This window comes from Salvelinus sp. IW2-2015, unplaced genomic scaffold (assembly GCF_002910315.2).
Source record: "Salvelinus sp. IW2-2015 unplaced genomic scaffold, ASM291031v2 Un_scaffold1113, whole genome shotgun sequence".
NCBI classification, from domain to species: Eukaryota; Metazoa; Chordata; class Actinopteri; order Salmoniformes; family Salmonidae; genus Salvelinus; species Salvelinus sp. IW2-2015.
The window spans coordinates 347,021-371,051 of record NW_019942732.1 but is presented as its reverse complement, the minus strand read 5'-3'; the positions used below and the strand labels follow the sequence as shown (position 1 = coordinate 371,051).

General features: G+C 41.1%; 1 protein-coding gene across 1 annotated transcript in view; it reads right to left on the bottom strand.

Moving 5' to 3' along the window:
* grm6a (glutamate receptor, metabotropic 6a) overlaps positions 1-11,043 on the bottom strand; it is a 45,557-nt gene extending 34,514 nt beyond the window's left edge. The window contains 2 exon segments of the mRNA XM_070438688.1: positions 3,833-4,447; positions 10,515-11,043. Coding sequence (XP_070294789.1) covers positions 3,833-4,396 — 564 coding nt within the window. The 5' untranslated portion in view covers positions 4,397-4,447; positions 10,515-11,043.
* Positions 11,044-24,031: the final 12,988 nt, after the last annotated feature.

Below are 24,031 nucleotides of genomic sequence, written 5' to 3'. Positions count from 1 at the left end.
ACAGTCAACTTAGTGTATGTAAACTTCTGACCCACTGGAATTGTGATACAGTGAATTATAAGTGAAATAATCTGTCTGTAAACAATTGTTGGAAAAATGACTTGTCATGCACGAAGTAGATGTCCTAACCGACTTGCCAAAACTATAGTTTGATAACAAGAAAATTGTGGAGTTGTTGAAAAATGAGTTTTAATGACTCCAACCTAAGTGTATGTAAACTTCCGACTTCAACTGTATTACTATGCAGTCGGACAAATAGGTGTCCCTCCAGTTTCCCTCTTCCTAGATTCAAAGCACATAAACACGAACAAGGATCCCTAACAATGCTGTTCCGTTTCACAATTCACTTTCTTACATAAGACCCATGTAGGATGGGATTTTATTTTCGTGGAGGGCCAAGAAGAAGAGGGAAATACTCAGTAAGCTTACAGTATGGTGCAAATCTGACAATTAGTCACAGAGATTCCACATTTTCTGTTCTCTGGCACACTATCTAAACGGAGTAAAGAGCTCTTGAGCCTTACTGCCAACAAGGCCCAATGAAGCGGAGGAGACATGATAGAGCATGCATTGCAAACGATACTGAGGTACACTGTCATTAATACTACTGTACAACAACACCTATTGACCTGAAGACTCTTGTTAAACAAACCTTTTTCAGTGATCGGTTTGCAGTTTTTCTCAGATTTTGCGTTCCATTTGTTCAGCTTTTTAGATGACCACATCTCCATATGCCTACTGACTTCAGATGAAAAGCCCAGGTCTGGCAGCAGCAACAGAGAGGTTGTTCTGTGTTCTGTTTACCTGGGGCTTTTGACTTCCCCTCCAATACATGTACATGTTCCATCTCACGCATGATTTGTGTCGTTATTCTTTGTCGTAATAAAGCATAATCCATTGACTGCATTACCTTACGCTACAAAGGACACATTTTGAGCTTTAATCATATATTCATTAATTCAGTTTAACCATACATATTCATAATTTTAATGTTCGCTAAATGTCAGTGTGAACACAAGGTTGTTTTGTTCCCTAATCAGAGCCATAACTTTCATTCTGTTTCATAGTGTAGTGTATACTACACACCCTGGTATCATAGTGTAGTGTATACTACACACCCTGGTTTCATAGTGGTCAGTCGTATAATACACACCCTTGGTTTATAGTGTAAGTGTATACTACACAGGCCTGGTTTCATAGTGTAGTGTATACTACACACCCTGGTTTCAATAGTGTAGTGTATACACACCCCTGTTTCATAGTGTAGTGTCTCACACCCTGGTTTCATAGTGTAGTGTATACTACACACCCTGGTTTCATAGTGTAGTGTATACTACACACCCTGGTTTCATAGTGTAGTGTATACTACACACCCTGGGTTTTCAATAGTGGTTAGTATATACTACACACCCTGGTTTCATAGTGTAGTGTATACTAACACACCCTGGTTTCATAGTGTAGTGTATACTACACACCCCGGTTTCATAGTGTAGTATATACTACACCCCTGGTTTCATAGTGTAGTGTATACTACACACCCTGGTTTCATAGTGTAGTGTATACTACACACCCTGGTTTCATAGTGTAGTGTATACTACACACCCTGGTTCATAGTGTAGTGTATACTACAACTCTGGTTTCATAGTGTAGTGTTTACTACACACCCTGGTTTCATAGTGTAGTGTATACTACACACCCTGGTATCATAGTGTAGTGTATACTACAGACTCTGGTTCATAGTGTAGTGTATACTACACACCCTGGTTTCATAGTGTAGTGTATACTACACACCCTGGATTCATAGTGTAGTGTATACTACACACCCTGGTTTCATAGTGTAGTGTATACTACACACACCTGGTATCATATTGTAGTGTATACTACAGACTCTGGTTTCATAGTGTAGTGTATACTACACACCCTGATCATAGTGTAGTGTTACTACACACCCTGGTTTCATAGTGTAGTGTATACTACACACCCTGGTTTCATAGCGTAGGTGTATACTACACACCCTGGTTTCATAGTGTGGTGGATACTACACACCCTGGTTTCATAGTGTAGTGTATACTACACACCCTGGTTCATAGTGTAGTGTATACTACACACCCTGGTTTCATAGGTAGTATATACTACAACCCTGGTTTCATAGTGTAGTGTATACTACACACCCTGGTTCATAGCGTGGTGTATACTACACACACCCTGGTTTCATAGCGTAGTATATACTACACACCTGTTTCATAGTGTAGTGTATACTACACACCCTGGTATCATAGTGTAGTGTATACTACACACCCTGGTTCAATAGTGTAGTGTATACTACAGCCTGGATTCATAGTGTAGTGTATACTACAGACCCTGGACCTAATGAGTTACCATGGCGATAACTGTATACATTCTGATTATGGCAAGAAGCATACCGTTACATTTGACTTTTAGTCAAATAAACTGACACTTTTATTCCAGACCTTGTACAGAAACTGCATTCGTCTTAAGATAGCTAGGTGGGGCCAACCACATATCAGACAGTCATAGTAATGTACATTCATCTTAAGATAGCTAGGTAGGACAACCACATATCACAGTCATGGTAGTAACATTCGTCTTAAGATAGCTAGGTGGGACAACCACATATCCAGTCATGGTAAGTACATTCGTCTTAAGATAGCAGGTGGGACAACCACATATCACAGTCATGGTAAGTACATTCGTCTTAAGATAGCTAGGTGGACAACCACATATCACAGTCATGGTAAGTACATTCTGTCTTAAGATAGCCGGTGGGACAAACCACATATCACAGTCATGGTAAGTACATTCTTCTTAAGATAGCTAGGTGGGACAACCACAATTCACAGTCATGGTAAGTACATTCGTCTTAAGATAGCTAGGTGGGACAACCACATATCACAGTCATGGTAAGTACATTCTTCTTAAGATAGCTAGGTGGGAACAACCACATATCACAGTCATGGTAAGTACATTGTCTTCTAAGATAGCTAGGTGGGACAACCACATATTTCACAGTCATGGTAAGTACATTCGTCTTCAGATAGCTAGGTGGGACAACCACATATCACAGTCATGGTAAGTACATTGTTCCTTAATAAAGTAGCGATCAGCAAAGTCAGAGCTAGTTGGGGGAAGAAGTAAATTGTGAGTGTTAGTTCACAAAAGGCTTTATTTTTTATTTTTACTACCAATCTTATCGTACAGTCTGTAGCCTAATAAAACATAGATCATATCTGACCAATTCACTAGAAAGTAGATGATTGAGTCCCATAATGAATCAAACTCAGTATATTTCCATTCCATTCCATTCACAATTCAATTTGTGAGTAGATTATTGGCCTTCATAACTTTTCCCTTGACACCAAATGTGATGAAGTAGAGATAAAGTAGAAAAACTGTCATGGAAAGTTTGTTGTTACTCAACTCCTACCCGAACTCTATCCAGCAGGCTCAATCCAGCCCAGAGAATACAATACCGGAACCTTTAGGCTGATCAAAGCCATAAACATGATTAGCTCCACTGTCTAAATCCTTATTGTCAATTAACTGTAGCTCTAAGTCAGCTGAATGGACTGTCCCAGAGCAGCCCCATGTGACTGCCCCCTCTCATAGGGGATTGTGGGAGAGCGATGGCATTCCACAGCCACAGCGCCAGGGTCACCCTGACCCCATGTATCGCCAAGAACAGCCATACACATTGTCTAACATGATAACACACTGGTCCAACATCAAAACACTGTAACAAATTACTTACAACCACAAACAAACTGGCCAATGGCAACTCCCACCACGTATAGGACATTCACATTGATCTCACCTCAAATAGACGCAGCACGTTGGCAACCATGATGGACACAGAGCTGGCTGAGGCCCCGATCACCCCTATCACACGCTCAGGCTTGCGGATGATGGGCGGCTCTCCGTTGGAGCAGCGTATGTCCGAGGTATCCTTCTGGATGAGGGCCTGGACGAAGGTGAGCGACTGTTCCAGGGCGTAGGTGTCTCTAGAGCAGGTGTCCAGGATCCTGGCCCCCAGAGTGATGTTGGGGAGTAGCTCAGGGTCACTGTTGATCTGGTCCAGGGCGTAGAGCATGGCCTCCATGCGGTGAATGCCTTTCTCCTTCTTGATCTCCCCACAGGGCAGGCCATGAGGCCCCCTGGCGTGGATGGGGAACAGGCCTCCAAGGGTGATGTCTCCAGGGATCTTGATGGAGTGGGGATGGAAGTGCTGATGGGAGGCCCAGGACCCAGGGCTCATCCCCAAACACAGCATCCATAGGAGGCGAGGCCACGTGGTGGAATGACAGCCACCCCATCCAAACGGCCAAACCATGCCATACTGGTGGTGGTAGTGTAGAGATGGGGGGGATTTAGATGTCATGATGCTATGACTTTATTGGCACGAGTCTTTACCCTCTACTTGAAGCACCTGCTAACAGATAAGATAAGGAGAAGGGAGTAATTGGGAGGCCTTGATTCAAGGCTTTACATTTCCAAGAGAGCAGGAATCATCAGATTTATACCTTATTTCTTATGAGAGTACAAAAACTGATATAATTGAGAAGGAGATAGCACAGACCAATCAGGGAGCTCAGAACATATAAGGATGGAGGACAGTCACACAAGCCAGGATTTACTGTTGAATACAAATCTGGGAGATGCCAGTAATGGCCAAACAATATTTATGATTCTCAAGGTAATATTGTACTCTTTTCAGCTATAAATGGTTACATCTTCCATTCAGTCAATTGCTCAGGGCACACTCCTGTTGCAAAATTGTACAGTAATCCCCTCACTCTATAGGAATGAAATGTGTAATGAGATGATACAGTATGTAGCTTGTTTTCATTGCAGAAAGTGGATTTGACTGGTTCTTAAACTCTTAGAAAAAAAGGATCCAAAAGGGTTCTTCAGCTGTTCCCATTGGATAACCCCTTTTTGTTCCAGTTAGAACCATTTTGGGTTCCATGTAGAACCCTCTGTGGAAAGGGTTCTACATGGAACCCAAAACAGTTTATACTTGGAACAAAAAGGGTTCTACCTGGAACAAACAAGGGTTCTACCTGGAACTAACAAGGATTCTTCAAAGGGTTCTCCTATTGGTACAGCTGAAGAACCCTTTTAGGTTCTAGATAACACCTTTTTTTCTAAGTGTAGTGATGGTGTGACTGTGACCATCCGTGGCCCAATAGGGTTAAAGCTTTTTATAGAGATCACAGAAGTTGGGGCATCAGAATGGATGCGCGATTGACAGCATTGACTGCATTGCTGCATAAGCCAAGGCATTTGTACACAAGTTGATGGTCAACTGATCATAAAAGGTTGCCTCCATGTAGGCAAACTCTTATACATGTAGGCCTACTATATGTACCGTTACGTTCCCCAGGAAGAAACCAACAATTGTCACTCAAACAGAAGGCAGAACTAACAATGAGTCACTGACAACAAGCAAAACAAAACASGTGGGGTTTTAGGAGGTTCTGAAAGACACTTATGGGGGTGTCCACTGAAAGTTGATCAGCAACACCAACTAGAACCTAAAAGACACCCACCATGAGCGCCCATTAATTTGCACAAGAAGAGGCAAAGAAAAGAAGAACACACATCAAACCAAAAAGTGGAGCTAAAACAAAACAGGAAAGATTAGATAAAGTATTGTTTTTCTAGAACTCAAATAGGGAGAGTCATTTAAACATGTTAACCCTCCACATCTCTCAAGACCACTGGAGCACTGGGCCAGCCACTCTTAAATAGCACCTGGGCCAGCACAGGTGAAACAATTTCCCACTTACAAGATGGCAACCAGCACAGGTGTAACACATACTGACTAACGAGGTGACACCAATCGGTGCGCCCCATGTCAAATCAAATCTAATCTAATCTAATTTTATTTGTCACATGCACAGGTATAGACCTTACAATGAAAATGTTAACTTACAAGCCCTTAACCAACAATGCAGTTTTAAGAAACATACCACAAAAAAAATAAGAAAATAAGTGCTATGGTGATAACGTCCAACCTCAAAATATAAATGCAAAAAAACAAAGCCTGTATCAGTAGGAACAGAAGTATATGTCCCTAAATTGCAATTATGTGTGATTACATGGAAATTGAGTGATAAAGCTGCCCGTCTTACATATACAATTCATTGCTGCTTTGTAATGCAGGGGTTCCTTGTAGAAGATACGTTAGTCTCAATGGGACTATCCCCTGCTTAAATAAAGGTTAAAAATGGCCCTTATCTACAATATGTGATATTTCAGTAACTTTGCATTTCTGGGAAAATTAGCACTACTGACTTTCCACTGCCAGATTGGTGAAATCATAACGGATGCCTAAAGGGTTCTCTGCCACGGCTTCTTCTCTGAGTAGCTGATAACAAGCCAAGATCAGACTTACTATCAAATAGGCTTGAAATATGTCACCCCAATTATCTATGTGTAATGAAAAGGCCTTCACTTGAAGCATGACTTTTCTCTAACTCTGTGATTAAATTGCTGGCTCGAGCTGACAACTTTCCTTAGTCAAATTCAAAATGTGTACCCTAATTACGTTTTAAAGCAGGCTCTTCATTACATAATTTGATTTGGAGCATGCTGTAAAATGGCAGTGGTGCAACTTTGGATGTTAAACACGAGAGACAAGCACTCTCTGGGTTACACTCCAGTAGATCTTGGAAATGTCATTCTGATGGTTATAAACACCACTTAAACCTGTGAGCCTAATGGTCAGTATCAATAACATATAGAAACACTCTTGACTGGCCACCCCTCATAGCCTGGTTCCTCTCTAGGTTTCTTCCTAGGTTTTGGCCTTTCTAGGGAGTTTTTCCTAGCCACCGTGCTTCTACACCTGCATTGCTTGCTGTTTGGGGTTTTAGGCTGGGTTTCGGTACAGCACTTTGAGATATCAGCTGATGTAAGAAGGGCTATATAAATACATTTGATTTGATTTGATTTGTGTTGCTCTAATTAAAGTGTAAATAAGAGAGCTCTAATTACAGTGTAAATGAGAGAGCTCTAATTAAAGTGTAAATGAGAGAGCTCTATTTACAGTGTAAATGAGAGAGCTCTAATTAAAGTGTAAATGAGAGATTACAGTGTAAATGAGAGAGCTATAATTACAGTGTAAATGAGAGAGCTCTAATTACAGTGTACATGAGAGAGCTCTAATTACAGTGTCAATGAGAGAGCTATAATTACAGTGTAAATGAGAGAGCGTCTTGTCAGAGTTATAATGCCTACATTTTATAGCGTCAGGATTGCAGGCAGGAAGGGAGTTTCATGTTCAAACCAATGATGTTGTTAATTAACGGTCTATTTCAGGTCAACCATCATAAATGTGCAGAATTGACAGCAGTCGGCTCAAGCCCAGCAGGCAAAACTGATTACAATGACATGACGCTGACATTTTTTGTGATGTCAGGGTATATACTGATGGAAGAAAGTCATTTTTGGCGACCAGAAAAAGGCGTCACTACCTGGTTGTAATCCGCCTACCTGTTATCACCTCAACCAGATTTCAACCAAACGTGATGTCATTATGACGTCTGATGCAAAAAATGTCCTCCTGCCGCGAGCTGCTGTGTGTTTGTGACCTGTGATGTAACTTTTCAAAGAGAGAGTAACTGTTGTTTTGCACTAGAAAGAAAATCATGATTCAAATGCTGCTCATGACATCCACAGGCAGCACTGACTCATCAGTCAAACAAGTAAACAAGTAGTCTGAATGTATCTGAATGCATGATTACACCGAGGTAAATGATTCAAGGTTAAACTAATTATCAAGTTTAGTCTGACTACAACCACCGCTTGCTATATTTGAATCTACTTCTATCATTTGTTGATGTATACTTTAATCTTCCCTACGTTTGGATTATCCTCATCCCTAAACTATTTTGGGAATATTTCATTGAAATATGTCAACAGACACATTGAGGATGATCCTACGTTGACACACATGTATGAGTGAGTTTCTCACTGGCTTCAAATGATGGACAGTCACCTCCACAGATAAACAAAGGCATTATAGTTCTAGACAGTCTAGTTCCAGAAATAATCATCCTATATTCTCATCCTATAAGACAACGCCTCTGGATATGGGACACTGCTGTTGTCTGATCATGGATTGTGATGTACTCTCATCAAGGCTTGTCCAGGAGGGGAAAAGGGCCCCAAACCTGGAAATCTGAAGATTACTGAACATGAAAGTGTCCGAGTGAGGAATAGAATACACCAGCACTCACAAACACCATGGTGGTTGGTTATTGAATGGCTACTGGCATGCGCGCCGAGAGCCATTTGGAACACGACAGTAGTAGTAGTGTGGGCCCCAATGGCCCCAAGAGGGCTGATAATGTTTCATTCTTTCAAAATCGCCCCCTGTAGTTCACATGGTACACCACAGGGACCAAAGCTGATACCAGATCAAACTGATCAATAGTCAGGTTCATCTCATCTCAAAATACTTACTATTTGTGTTACTATTTAAAAAAAAAAACTGTTTTACTACATTTGAATACTTCATGGTCAATTTCTAATGGCCTAATCAAGACCCAGGTTCGAGTCCCAGTCCGGCCACCCCCACAGTTTGCTGTCAGCAGTGGGATCAAAATTTCAGTGATGCATAAACGAGAGACCACTTATTCATCACCAAAATTTAGCGTGATGCAAAAATAGGCAACGTGCGCATCAATTAGCTTGCTCGGTGCTGCAGGAGGGAGATTTTTGTGTGAGTGCATGTGTGGCTGTTTTATAAAAATCTGAGAATATTTGGCCAATGAAACATTTCTGGTTGGTCTCTGGGAATGTACACAGTTAGGAAGGGAGATTTTGTTTGAGTGAAGTAGCAGCAAATATGTTGAATGTGCAACTAATGAGCATGAAGAGCCCCACAAGTTTGATGAAATTACCTTATATCTTTCAGTCTAACACGGCTATTTGCTTACTTTTGTAGCTCTTCATTAGACTCGCGCTTTTTGTAAATAGTTAACTGCCCTCTCCAAGTTTAGCTAGAATTTAGCCAGAAAGGATTTGACAAATGTGATTGGTTGACGATATGCCATTGGCCTACGTCTCTTCTTGCACTGCACAGAATATCAGATCTTAACAACGATTGAAGAAGTGTTTAACATCACCAGCACCACATCCTTGATATAACATCTTGTCATAAGCACAACTTGACTGCAAAAGAGACATGTTGGAATGTCAATTCTCATCAAATGAATAGGAAGTCTGACTGAAATATGGGACAAATCAACCTTTTTTGTAAATTAGTGGTGTTTTAATGTGTTGATAAAATGTGGGACATGATTGTTTGGTTGCAGGAAGCGGGACAAAGGACAAAAAGGGGTGACTATCTTGCACAATGTGATCACCCTACTTTGGATAGCCTGTCTCCAGGATTAGTTAGGGACCGTCAATAAATTACACAATGTAAATGAGACAATATTTCCATGTTGCACACTTTTTAGTTTTCTCATTAAATTATTTTAATATTTGTATATGTATTTCTACAATTTATAGTTGGTTTGAGGTTTTTAAGTCATTGAAATTTGGAACTATTGGAATTTTAACATATTGTCCCATGTACATTGTGCAATTTACAGATGGTCCCTAACTAGCCCCATAGGGATATCCAAAGTCAACCCAAATTTACAACTGGCATTAATATTGGGTCACCTGCAGCTGCCCCCCTGAATTGATGATTACTTGTGTGCTGCAAACACAACTTTAATTTACATTGTGACGCAGTCATGACCTCAAGTCTCACAAAACTCCGTTTTGGAGGAGACCGACTTTATGACCAAAATTCTTTGTTTTCAATTTTGACATTAAAATAAATGTTTATAACTCATACCGATGCCACACAGGTTGTGTTCTAAATGAGAAGTTGTTTTTTAGGGGCAGTTTTGCTTAAATGGCTGGAAGAAGTATAGTGTAGTTTAGGCTACCATGAATCCAGAACCATTGCAAATACGCGCCAACGCAGTGCGTGAGAGATGAGGTCCAGTTGCATACAGATGAATGGACAGACAGAGGGTCGAGGTAAACCTCGTCACACTTTTCGGTTTAAATAAGAAAACTGCTAACTGGCAAACTGAAACAACAATGTGTGAGCAAGTATGAAACGCGAATTGAAGAACTTTGCGCATCATCACAACGCAATCCCACGCGCCAAATTTCAGCTGTGTACCCATGAAATTAATTGGAGCAGTTTAACATGCAACCATTTGTAAGCTAGAACTTTTGGTGTATTACTGCAAAATCTACATATTTGTATTGTACATTAGCTATAATTACAGTTAGGCTACTGTGGCGGATGCTGATAGAAAAGGTGACTGACAGCAGAAAATCACCATCACATAATTACATCTCAGTACTAAAATAGCTGGACAGTGGTCTACTATAATATTTAGCATAGTTATAACATTTACACGATTAAACATACAATATTTGCTTGATGTTTACATAAAACAGTGAGATGTGCAATCACTTACCTGGAAATTCCATCTTGATGTTTCTTGAACTTGCTCCTAAAAATACGCAGTCATTGAAACATTCCAAAACGCAGATCAGCCTCAACAAAATATTTCACATTTTCACACTCTCTGAAAGCAATTTGCTGTTGTCATCGAGTAAACTATATCAAACATTTAGCAAAAAACAAAAATCAAGAACGATACTTGCTTGTGACGAATAGCTCTGAATTTTTTTTGTCATTAATTGGATTAAAGTCTTTATAACTTGCTTTCGAGGCTTTTGGAATTGCATCACACTAAAATGTGCAGTATTCCCCACAACTGTGACGCTTCAAATCACTATCAAATCTCTTAAAAGGCTGGTCTCTCTCTCTCTTTCGCTCTTTCTTTCTCTCTCTCTCTCTTTCTCTCTCGCTCTATCTCTCTCGCTCTATCTCTTTCTCTCTCCCAGCTACACACTAATGGTTTCAGATGTGGATAAAATGTTTGTGTGTCAAATATGATTATATGACATCAGACTGCTCATACTGGTCATCTCAAGGCTTCCCTTTACTTGGCCTTTACTGGTACATCACCATTACATCACCATAACAGTGAAACATGGCGTAGCATCTGGAAGCCATTAGAAGGATGATATACTGTACCTGAGGGGAGATTTATTTGAGGTTATGTGTGGTTATTAAGGCAAACCTAACTCCTTTTTGGGTGACAAATAAGGGACACATCGAAATTTACTGTGGTCATAAAAACTATGCACCCCCCAAGGTAAACATTTTTCACATGACCCTTCCCTTGTACAGTAAAATAAATTGAACACCCTTCCCGTCATAGAATTAACTCAAAATAATGTTTACGACCAGAAATTACAATAACTGTAGAGAGCCTGTATTTATAAACGTGGATATCTACTTCGCTTTTGTGGCACAGTGGATTCCACGCAGGGCTTAGGGCCAGAAGGCTGAGGGTTTGCCAACTACCACAGAGGAGCTCACTCTTCCTACCTGTTACATTACTTAAAATCAAATTTAATTTTATTTGTCACATACACGTGTTTAGCAGATGTTATTGCGGGTGTAGCAAAATGCTTGTGGTTTTAGCTCTAACAGTACAGTAATATCTAACAAGTAATATCTAACAATTTCACAACAATACACACACATCTAAAGTAAAGGAATGGAATTAAGAATATATACATATTTGGGCGAGCAATGTCAGAGCAGCATAGACTAAGATACAGTAGAATAGGATAGAATACAGTATATACAGTTGAAGCATGAAGTTTACATACACTTAGGTTGTTATTAAAACTCGTTTTTCAACCACTCCACAAATTTCTTGTTAACAAACTATAGTTTTGGCAAGTCGGTTAGGACATCTACTTTGTATGACACAAGTCATTTTTCCAACAATTGTTTACAGACAGATTATTTCACTTATAATTCACTGTATCACAATTCCAGTGGGTCAGAAGTTAACATACACAAAGTTGACTGTGCCTTGAAACAGCTTGGAAAATTCCAGAAAATGATGTCATGGCTTTAGAAGCTTCTGATAGGCTAATTGACATCATTTGAGTCAATTGGAGGTGTACCTGTGGATGTATTTCAAGGCCTACCTTCAAACTCAGTGCTTCTTTGCTTGACATCATGGGAAAATCAAAAGAAATCAGCCAAGACCTCAGAAAAAAAATTGTTGACCTCCACAAGTCTGGTTCATCCTTTGGAGCAATTTCCAACCCCCTGAAGGTACCACGTTCATATGAACAAATAATAGTACGCAAATATAAACACCATGGGACAACGCAGCTGTCATACCGTTCTGTCTCCTAGAGATGAACATACTTTGGTGCGAAAAGTGCAAATCAGTGCAAACCCAGTACAAACCCAGAACAACAGCAAAGGACCTTGTGAAGATGCTGGAGGAAACAGGTACAAAAGTATCTACATCCACAGTAAAACAAGTCCTATATCGACATAACCTGAAAGGCCACTCAGCAAGGAAGAAGCCACTGTTCCAAAACCGCCATGAAAAAGCCAGACTACAGTTTGCAACTGCACATGGTGACAAAGATTGTACTTTTTTGGAGAAATGTCCTCTGGTCTGATGAAACAAAAAWRGAACTGTTTGACCATAATGACCATCGTTATGTTTGGAGGATAAAGGGGGAGGCTTGCAAGCCGAAGAACCATCCCAACCGTGAAGCACAGGGGTGGCAGCATCATGTTGTGGGGGTGCTTTGCTGCAGGAGGGACTGGTGCACTTCACAAAATAGATGGCATCATGAGGTAGGAAAATTATGTGGATATATTGAAGCAACATCTCAAAACATCAGTCTGGAAATTAAAGTTTGGTCGCAAATGGGTCTTCCAAATGGACAATGACCCCAAGCATACTTCCAAAGTTGTGGCAAAATGGCTTAAGGACAACAAAGTCAAGGTATTGGAGTGGCCATCACAAAGCCCAGACCTCAATCCGATAGAAAATTAGTGGGCAAACCTGACTCAGTTACACCAGCTCTGTCGGGAGGAATGGGCCAAAATTCACCMWACTTATTGTGGGAAGCTTGTGGAAGGCTACCCGAAACGTTTGACCCAAGTTAAACAATTTAAAGGCAATGCTACCAGATACTAATTGAGTGTATGTAAACTTCTGACCCACTGGGAATGTGATGAAAGAAATAAAAGCTGGAATAAATCATTTTCTCTACTATTATTCTGACATTTCACATTCTTAAAATAAAGTGGTGATCTAACTGACCTAAGACAGGGAATTTTTACTAGAATTAAATGTCAGGAATTGTGAAAACTACGTTTAAATGTATTTGGCTAAGTTGTATGTAAACTTCCGACTTCAAGTGTACATATGAGATGAGCAATGCAAAATATGTAAACATTATTAATGTGACTAGTGTGCCATTTTTAAAGTGGCCAGTGATTACAAGTATATGTATATAGGGCAGCAGTCTCTAATGTGGTAGTGATGGCTATTTAAAAGTCTGATGACCTTGAGATAGCAGCTGTTTTTCAGTCTCTCAGTCCCAGCTTTGATGCACCTGTACTGACCTTGTCTTCTGGATGATAGTGGGGTGAACAAGCAGTGGATTGGGTGGTTGTTGTCCTTGATGATGTTTTTGGCCTTCCTGTGACATCGGGTGATGTAGGTGACCTGGAGGGCAGGTAGTTTGCCCCCGGTGATGCGTTGGGCAGACCGCACCACCCTCTGGAGATCCCTGCGGTTGCGGGCAGTACAGTTGCCGTATCAGGCGGTGATACAGCCCAACAGGATGCTCTCAATTGGGCATCTGTAAAAGTTTGTAAGGGTTTTAGTTGACAAGCCAAATTTCTTTAGCCTCCTGAGGTTGAAGAGGCGCTGTTGAGCCTTCTTCACCACACTGTCTGTGTGGGTGGACCATTTCAGTTTGTCCGTGATGTGTACGCCGAGGAACTTGAAGTTTTCCACCTCCTTCACCGTCCCGTCGATGTTGATATGGGGATGTTCCCTCGGCTGTGTCCTGAAGTCCACGATCAACTCCTTTGTTTTGTTGACGTTGGGTGAGAGATTATTTTCTTGGCACCACACTTCCAGGGCCCTCTCCTCCTCCCTGTAGGCTGTCTCGTCATGGTTGGTAATCAGGCCTAGTACTGTTGTGTTGTCTGCAAACATGATGATTGAGTTGGAGGCGTGCGTGATCACACAGTCATGGGTGAACAGGGAGTAAAGGAGTGGGCTGAGCACGCATCCTTGTGGGGCMCCAGTGTTGAGGATCAGCAAAGTGGAGGTGTTTTTTCCTACCTTCACCACCTGGGGGAGGCCCGTCGGGAAGTCCAGGACCCAGTTGCACAGGGCGGGGTTCAGACCCAGGGCCTCAAGTTTAATGATGAGCTTGGAGGGTACAGTACTATGGTGTTGAATGCTGAGCTATAGTCAATGAACAGCATTCTTACATAGGTATTCCTCTTGTCCAGATGAGATAGGGCAGTATGCAGTGCGATGGCGATTGCATCGTTTGTGGAYCTATTGGGGTGGTAAGCAAATTGATGTGGGTCTAGGGTGTCAGGTAAGTACAGGTGATACAATCCCTGACTAGTCACTCAAAGCACTTCATGATAACAGAAGTGAGTGCTACAGGGCGATAGTCATTTAGTTCAGTTACCTTTGCTTTATTGGGTACAGGAACAATGGTGGACATCTTGAAGCATGTAGGGACAGCATACTGGGATAGGGAGAGATTGAATATGTCCGTAAACACACCACCCTCAGCAACTCCTACTGCCCACAGCTATGGACTCAGACTTGAATTTTCATGCAGATTTAAGCTATAATCAAATTTAGAAATATTAATATGCTTGATATACTTTAGAATGACGCTTCCTGTTTGGGCGGGAAATACCGGGTTAACCGGAACAAAAGGGATTATTCTCGGGATGGGACATTTGTAAAATACCGGGAAAATATTGAATCCTTGCTTATTCTTTAGATGTTTGAGGCTGCTGGTGAACCCTGATGTGCAGGCATAATCAAAGTAACACTAGATTAGCGCACTTGCGGGTGTATATTGGTTTCCATCCAATTGGTGACAGATTTTCATGCGAATATTCTAAAATCTGCATTAAAAACAATATGCAGATTTCAGGGTTTCCTGCAGGAAAATTTGCCGGCGGACAACGTGAACGGGAAGATTTTAATTTACCGGATATCCATATGCATTCAGATCCAACTTAGCGCAGGCAGTGCCATCAATAAAGGGTGAATATTGGCCGAATGAGCCACACTTACATGTCTATAACAAATTACAAAACTCTATTCCTTGTGTTTCGATGTGTAGCATATGCAAAACTTTATAGCCAATTTTCTTTTATAGTTTTTTAGGCTACTCTCCTAAAACAATAATTGTCCACCTCAAGTTCAGCTGTCGGAGATTTGAGCACTAAACACACCAGGGCATTGCATGCATAGGCCTATAGGCTCATGTGTCTACTGTATAATGTTAATATTTGCAAAAATATATAGCCTATATAAAGGAAGAGAAGCTTAGGCCTAGAAATAGAGAGATAGAGATAGAGATATGCGGCGGCATGCTGCGACACCGACATGCATTTCTTTACGTCAGATGGCTACTGCGTCTGCTAAACAGATGTAGACGTACAGAAGGAGGCTAATTCGTACATTTTATAAGATAAGCATTATATTGTTAGTTTGTAGGAGTAACTCTAGTACTGTAGGTCTGAAACATTCTTCTTCACCTCAAGTTCAACTGTCGGGAGTAAGTTGGAGCGCCGTTGCACTCTGCCTTCATGTCATAGGCTTGCAGTAGCTACAGCTTAGGAAAAGCCACACCACACCATACCTTTACAAAAGCATATACACTTTATTAGGGTAACATGAAAAGTAAGTCAAGCTCTTGTTTATAGGGTTAAAATAAGAGCAAGCTATTACATTGCGGAAAACACAGCATGACAGTTGGAACTTAATTTGGCCAAAGAAAATGGCTCAACAGAAGAAAACAAAACACATGCAAACTGCTTTAAACCTACCAACAAAGGCAAGTGCCTACCATACCCAACAAATGACAGACATAAGCTATTGTTGTTTATTTTACAACAGACCTACGTATAACCTGTAGTGTTGTAAGCTAGTCTAGGCAGGATCATTGTAGTGTTGTAAGCTAGTCTAGGCAGGATCATTGTAGTGTTGTAAGCTAGTCTAGGCAGGATCATTGTAGTGTTGTATGCTAGTCTAGGCAGGATCATTGTATGTGTAAGCTGTCTAGGCAGGATCATTGTATGTTTGTAAGCTAGTCTAGGCAGGATCATTGTAGTGTTGTAAGCTAGTCTAGGCAGGATCATTGTAGTGTTGTATGCTAGTCTAGGCAGGATCATTGTTAGTGTTGTAAGCTAGTCTAGGCAGATCATTGTAGTGTTGTAAGCTAGTCTAGGCAGGATCATTGCAGTGTTGTAAGCTAGTTTAGGCAGGATCATTGTAGTGTTGTAAGCTAGTTTAGGCAGGATCATTGTAGTGTTGTAGCTAGTCTCGCCTACTAAAGCGCAGGAGCTCTGATCTCGTCAAGTGCTGTGCATATGATGCAGCTTGCCCTAGTTAGCTAGGCTAGGTTAGCCTCTATTCCCCGTAGTGTTGTATGAACCTTGAGATTCTTGACTGCCAAGCGCATCATCATGTACCCTGATGTCATTGATATGTCGCTTGCTATGGCAGGACTCTAATGCATAGCTAAGTCGACTTTAGTCAGCTAGATCTATGCATCTGCCTAGACGGGCAAGAGAGTCATTGTTATGACTCGTTGAATCACATGCTAGTACCTCATGGAGTCACCGTGGCTATTCAAGCTTATGCTTTACAGCGCTTCTATCAAAGTGCTTCGCTCTCGTATAGCAGGCTCAAGTTTAGTAAGTGTGTGCCCTGTCTAGGCAGGATCATTGTATTGCCACTAAACCAGATCAATAGAGGAGATTTTTGAGCTGTGTGGCTAATGTCTTCACTGTTGTTTCAGTCCAATAGGGTGGCGCACAATTGGCCCAGAGTCGTCTGGGTTAGGGGAGGGTTTGGCCTGGGTAGGCCGTCATTGTAAATAAGAATTTGTTCTTAACTGACTTGCCTAGTTAAATAAAGGTTAAAAAACATTTTTTAAATGCGCAATGATGTACCTGGCCTCTCCACTACCTATCAGATAATGCTATTTGTTGTTGTCGATTCATATAAAAAATTGATGAGCTTTCAATGTTTTTATGTTATGTATGATTACTAGTTAGCTTATGGCAGATCTGGACAAACGATCCACTTACAGTACTGTTATTGTCACTATGAATGGTGGATAGAGGGMAGGATATACTTTTAGACTGGTAGACTATACTGACCTGTGGTACAGTACACGTTAGCACATGGAAAAGCGTAGTGCATAAGGGAAGTACCAAAACACCTTGATATAGGGGAGGCCCATGCAAGCACATGAGGAAATTTGGCTAGGATGAAATACATTATATAGTAAAACCTGCAAAAGAGTGAATGTTAACCAGGGGGAAAAAACACACTACCCTCCCCCGTGACCAATAAAAAACACACTACCCTCCCAAACCCCAAAAATACGTTTGACAACCCTCCCCTATTTTGGACCCCCCCCTCCTCCGCCCCCAGTAAATTGTGATCTGTCCTTAATTTGAATGGTTCATACAAGCTTTTCATTTGCAGTCAATATAGCACACGTGTCCTATTTTCAGTAATGACCATCTGCCCATAATATATTGAACTGGTATCCTCAAGAGATATGAAAGGAGGGAAGATTGCTCTCCTGAACTAAAACTCTGCAGTATGCCTATAGGCTATGTGTGATAACAGTAKATTAATGTATAGCACCTCACAGTATAAATACAGAAGTGTTTAAGGATAATCTAATTTTTAAATCAGATGTACAGTACCAGTCAAAAGTTTGAACACACCTACTCATTCAAGAGTTTTTCTTTATTTTTACTATTTTCTACATTGTAGAATAATAGCGAAGACATAAAATCTATGAAATAACACATATGGAATCATGTACAAACCAAAAAAGTGAGCAACAAATCAAAATATATTTTAGATTTTAGATTCTTCAAAGTAGCTATCCTTTGCCTCGATGACAGCTTTGCACACTCTTGGCATTCTCTCAACCAGTTTCACCTGGAATGCTTTTCCAACAGTCTGGAAGGAGTTCCCACATATGCTGAGCACTTGTTGGCTGCTTTTCCTTCACTAACTCTAACTCAGTTGGGTTGAGGTGTTACGTCCTGACCATAGAGAGCCTTTATTTTCTATGGTGGAGTAGGTCAGGGCGTGACTGGGGGGTGTTCTAGTTTATTATTTCTATGTGGGGTTCTAGGTTTAATTTTCTATGTTGGTGATTTTGGTATGATTCCCAATTAGAGGCAGCTGGTAATCGTTGTCTCAAATTGGGGATCATATTTAAGTAGTGTTTGTTCCTACCTATGTGTGTGGGATATTGAATTTTGTGTTTTGAGTTTGTGCACGTAGCATCTCGTTAGTCACGGTTTATTGTTTTTGTTTGCTAAGTTTCACTTTATAATAAATATGTGAAACTCTACATCCGCTGCGCCTTGGTCCGTCTCAACACACGACCGTGACATGAGGTCAGGTTATTGTGGAGACCAGGTCATCTGATACAGCACTCCATCACTCTCCTTCTTGATCAAACAGCCTTTACACAGCGTGGAGATGTGTTGGGTCATTGTCCTATTGAAAAACGAATTATAGTCCCACTAAGCGCAAACCAGATGGAATGGCACATTGCTGCAAAATGCTGTGGTAGCCATACTGGTTAAGTGTGCCTTGAATTCYAAATAAATCACAGACAATGTCAACAGCAAAGCACCCCCACACCATCACACCTCCTCCTCCATGCTTCACGGTGGGAAYCACACATGCGGAGATCATCCTTTCACCTACTCTGCGTTTCACAAAGACACAGCGGTTGGAACCAAAAATCTCACATTTGGACTCATCAGACCAAAGGACAGATTTCCATCGGTCTAATGTCCATTGTCTGTTCTTCTTATTTGTGTCCTTAAGTAGTGGTTTCTTTGCAGCAATTCGAACATGAAGTCCTGATTCACGCAGTCTCCTCAACAGTTGATGTTGAGATGTGTCTGTTACTTGAACCCTGTGAAACATTTATTTGGGATGTAATTTCTGAGGCTGGTAACTCTAGTGAAGTTAACCTCTGCTGCAGAGGAAACTCTGGATCTTCCTTTCCTGTGGCGGTCCTCATGAGAGCCAGTTTCATCATAGGGCTTGATAGTTTTTGCGACTGCACTATAAGAAACCTTCAAAGTTCTTGACATTTTCCACATTGACTGACCTGCATGTCTTAAAGTAATGATGGACTGTTGTTTCTCTTTGCTTATTTGAGCTGTTCTTGCCATAATATGGATTTGATATTTTACCAAATAGGGCTATCTTCTGTATTCCACCCCTACATTGTCACAACACAACTGATTGGCTCAAACGCATAAAGAAGGAAAGAAATCCCACAAATTAACTTTTAACAATGCACACCTGTTTATTGAAACACATTCCAGGTGACTACCTCATGATGCTGGTTGAGAGATTGCCAAGCTGTCATAATTTTACAATGTAGAAAATAGTAAAAATAAAGAAAAACACGGAATGAGTAGGTGTGTCTTAACTTTTGACTGGTACTGTATATTGATAAAGCTGGGTATGCATGCAACGGCTCATGCATAAGTAATGGAAGCATTGTATTTTTAAAGCTACAGAGAAAGTTTGAAGGGGCTGATGCCATTAAAGTTGTATGTGCTCTGGAGACTGCATTTATACTAAAAACAGTCTGGTGCTCAAGATGATTTTCACAAGTGTCTTCAGGATAAGTTCCCTCCCTAAATGCAGAATTTCCCAACCATGGTGCACAGCATGTACAGTTGAAGTCGGAAGTTTACATACACTTAGGTTGGAGTCATTAAAACAAGTTTTTCAACCACTCCACAAATTTCTTGTTAACAAACTATATTTCTGGCATGTTGGTTAGGACATCTACTTTGTGCATGACACAAGTAATTTTTCCAACAATTGTTTACAGATAGATTATTTCACTTTTAATTCACTGTATCACAATTCCATTGGGTCAGAAGTTAACATACACTAAGTTGACTGTGCCTTTAAACAGCTTGGAAAATTCCAGAAAATGATGTCATGGCTTTAGAAGCATCTGATAGGCTAATTGACATAATTTGAGTCAATAAGAGGTGTACCTGTGGATGTATTTCAAGGCCTACCTTCAAACTCAGTGCCTTTTTGCTTGACATCATGGGAAAATCAAAAGAAATCAGCCAAGACCTCAGAAAAAATTGTAGACCTCCTCATCCTTGGGAGCAATTTCCAAACGCCTGAATGTTCCACGTTCATCTGTACAAACAATAGTACGCAAGTATAAACACCATGGGACCACGCAGCCGTCATACCGCTCAGGAAGGAGACGCGTTCTGTCTCCTAGAGATGAACGTACTTTGGTGCGAAAAGTGCAAATAAATCCCAGAACAACAGCAAAGGACCTGTGAAGATGCTGGAGGCAACAGGTAAAAAAGTATCTATATCACAGTAAAACGAGTCCTATATCGACATAACCTGAAAGCCGCTCAGCAAGGAAAAGCCACTGCTCCAAAACCACCATAAAAAAGCCAGACTACGGTTTGCAACTGCACATGGAGACAAAGACATACTTTTTGGAGAAATGTCCTCTGGTCTAATGAAACAAAAACAGAACTGTTTGCCATAGGACCATCGTTATGTTTGAGGAAAAAGGAGGCTTGCAAGCCGAGAACAACAACCCAACGTGAAGCACGGGGTGGCAGATCATGTTGTGGGGTGCTTTGCTGCAGGAGGACTGATGCACTTCACAAAATAGATGGCATCATGAGGTAGGAGAAAATATGTGCATATATTGAAGCAACATCTCAAGACATCAGTCAGGAAGTTAAAGCTTGTCGCAAATGGGTCTTCCAAAAGGACAATGACCCCAAGCATACTTCCAAAGTTGTGGCAAAATGGCTTTCAGGACAACAAAGTCAAGGTATTGGAGTTGCCATCACAGAGCCCTGACCTCAAACCTATAGAACATTTGTGGGCAGAACTGAAAAGGCGTGTGCGAGCAAGGAGGCCTACAACCTGACTCAGTTACACCAGCTCTGTCAGGAATGGGCCAAAAATTCACCCAACTTATTGTGGGAAGCTTGTGGAAGGCTACCTGAAACGTTTGACCCAAGTTAAACAATTTAAAGGCAATGCTACCAAATACTAATTGAGTGTATGTAAACTTCTGACCCACTGGGAATGTGATGAAAGCTGAAAGAAATCATTCTCTCTACTCTTATTCTGACATTTCACATTCTTAAAATAAARTGGTGATCCTAACTGACCTAAAACAGGGAATTTTCACTAGGATTAAATGTCAGGAATTGTGAAAAACTGAGTTTAAATGTATTTGGCTAAGGTGTATGTAAACTTCTGCCTTACACTGTGTATACTTTTTAACCTGCTTCTGTGCATTGGGCTACAGTACAAGTGATGTTTTAAAGGTCTCACCAGATTGTGCCCTTGAGTCCTCCTTAACATGTTCATTCTGCAATGACTCTTTGTTCGTGTTTGTGTTCATAGCAACACCGTAGCCTTTGAAAGTGTTTATGGATTTTTTATGGTATCCCGTTGCTATGCAACTGGGTTTGATATTAGTATGAGTATACTGACAGACATACTGATAGGGATCCTAATACTCCCATTGGCATAGAAGAAATCCATAGCTTAGGTTGTTGCTTCATAAAATTGCATTTTTCATTAAATGAGGTACATTTGGGTGAAGTATTGTCATTGTATAGCCCACACTGAGTGTACAAAACATTAACAATACCTGGTCTTTCCATGACATAGACTTATCAGGTGAAAGTTATGATCCCTTATTGATGTCACTTGTTAAATCCACTTAAATCAGTGTAGAAGAAGGGGAGGAGTCAGGTTAATTAAATAGTCATTTTTAACCCTTGAGACAATTGAGACATGGATTGTGAATGTGTGCCATTCAGAGGGTGAATGGGCAAGACAAAAAATGTAACTGCCTTTGAACAGGGTTTGGTAGTAGGTGCCATCAGTTTGTGTCAAGAACTGCAATGCTGCTGGGTTTTTCACACTCAACAGTTTCCCGCGTGTATCAAGAATGGTCCACCACCCAAAGGACATCCGGACAATTTGACACAACTGTGGGAAGCATTGGAGTCAACATTGGCCAGCATTCCTGTGGAACGCTTTCGACACCTTGTAGAATCCATGCCCTGACGAATTGAGGCTATTCTGAGTGCAAAAAGGGAGAGTGCAACCCAATATTAGGAAGCTGTTTCTAATGTTTGGAATACTCAGTGTATATAACCAACATTCAACAGATATTTTAATCATACCAATAATATATTTTACTTCCTGTATTGCATGACAGTGAGACAGGGATTCCTAGAACCAGTCAATATTGACATCCAGACATAGACCTAATTAGTCTGTCTCATGTGATATTACATTGTAGCTCTTTGACAGACACTCTTATCCAGAGCAATTTCGGCGTAAGTGCCTTGCTCAAGGGCACATCGACATATTTTTCAACTAGTTGGCTTGAGGATTCAAACCAGCAACCTTTTGGTTACTGGCCCAACGCTCTTAACCGGTAGGCTACCTGCCAGTCTACATACAGTTCCCTTTTCCCAAATCGGCTGCATTAATTAGTAATTTAAGAATAATCAACTTGCATGATCATCTGCAAAATATGGGAAAGCCTTGCACTGAATGTAATGTATGAGAACACTTCCTGGTCACACTTCCTGGCCATCTCCATTCATACTGTGACCACTAGTCTGCATACAGAAAAAGTGAGAGATTTAGTGGTTTTGACCAAAGTGTATTGACCAAAGTGGTCTTCATTTATTTGATCTAGCCATAATGTAGCTTCAGCCATATAACACAGTAACTCAGCTCAGAATGAATGATGATCAGTTCTAGTGCGTGCCTTGCGTCTGCCTTCATCCCATCTCAAGCAGTGAAATAACTCCCAACACAGAGTTTCCGTGCAGCATATCCTCCCTCCTGCAACTCAACGCGCTGCTGAACTCTTGAATGAGTGGGCGACCGACAGGACATGCTATGTGATGTGCTTTAAGATCAATGACTTGGCTCTATCCACACACAGCGGCTGCTCCCAGTGGATGGCAACGTCTGTAGAGTAGAGTGAGTCCGTCAGGCTTGCTGTGGTGTGCAGTGTACAGCCCTGGCTCAGGGGCTACCTCTTGGCCAGGAGTATAGATCCTTTCCTCTCACCTCACAGACAGGCCTGGCTGCCTGCCTCAGAACAGGGTGTGCATGGTGCCAGGAATAGGCTAAGCCCTGAAGTGTCGGGGCATGACATCCCATCACTGCCTTCACACTGTGCCCAATGGAGGTTAATGAACAAAGCCATCCTGGAACACGATTCCACTTGTATTTCTGTTAGATATCTGGACATTTTTCTTATTTCCATTAAACAGGTTTGAACAGCAGGAGCAAAATATAAAGTATCAGTTTGATTCCTGGGTTTATGATTTGTTGCACTGCACAGTGTATGTATTGGTGGCAGCATACAAACAGGGGTTTCTTTCTCATGACATTGACATTGCAGTCTATTTACTTCCATGCAAAACCAATATGCCAGCACTTTCATATATCCTTAGGACAGGATATTTATATAACTAGGTGCTTTCAGTTGTATTTAACTTGGGTATGATTCCATACAGTTCACTTTTAAAAGCAGTGTTCATGTGGAGATGAAAACCCTGGCTGACACACATTATGCATATATCTCAGGGAGAACAGCACTGCCTGCTGCTCATTAGCACATCTGTTTTCCCCCTCGATCAATATTTAAAAACAGTAAATAAATCATTAGTGCCAGGAGCCTCTGGGCACCTTTGCATTTTCACTGTAAATGAGAAGGGTGGTGCTCC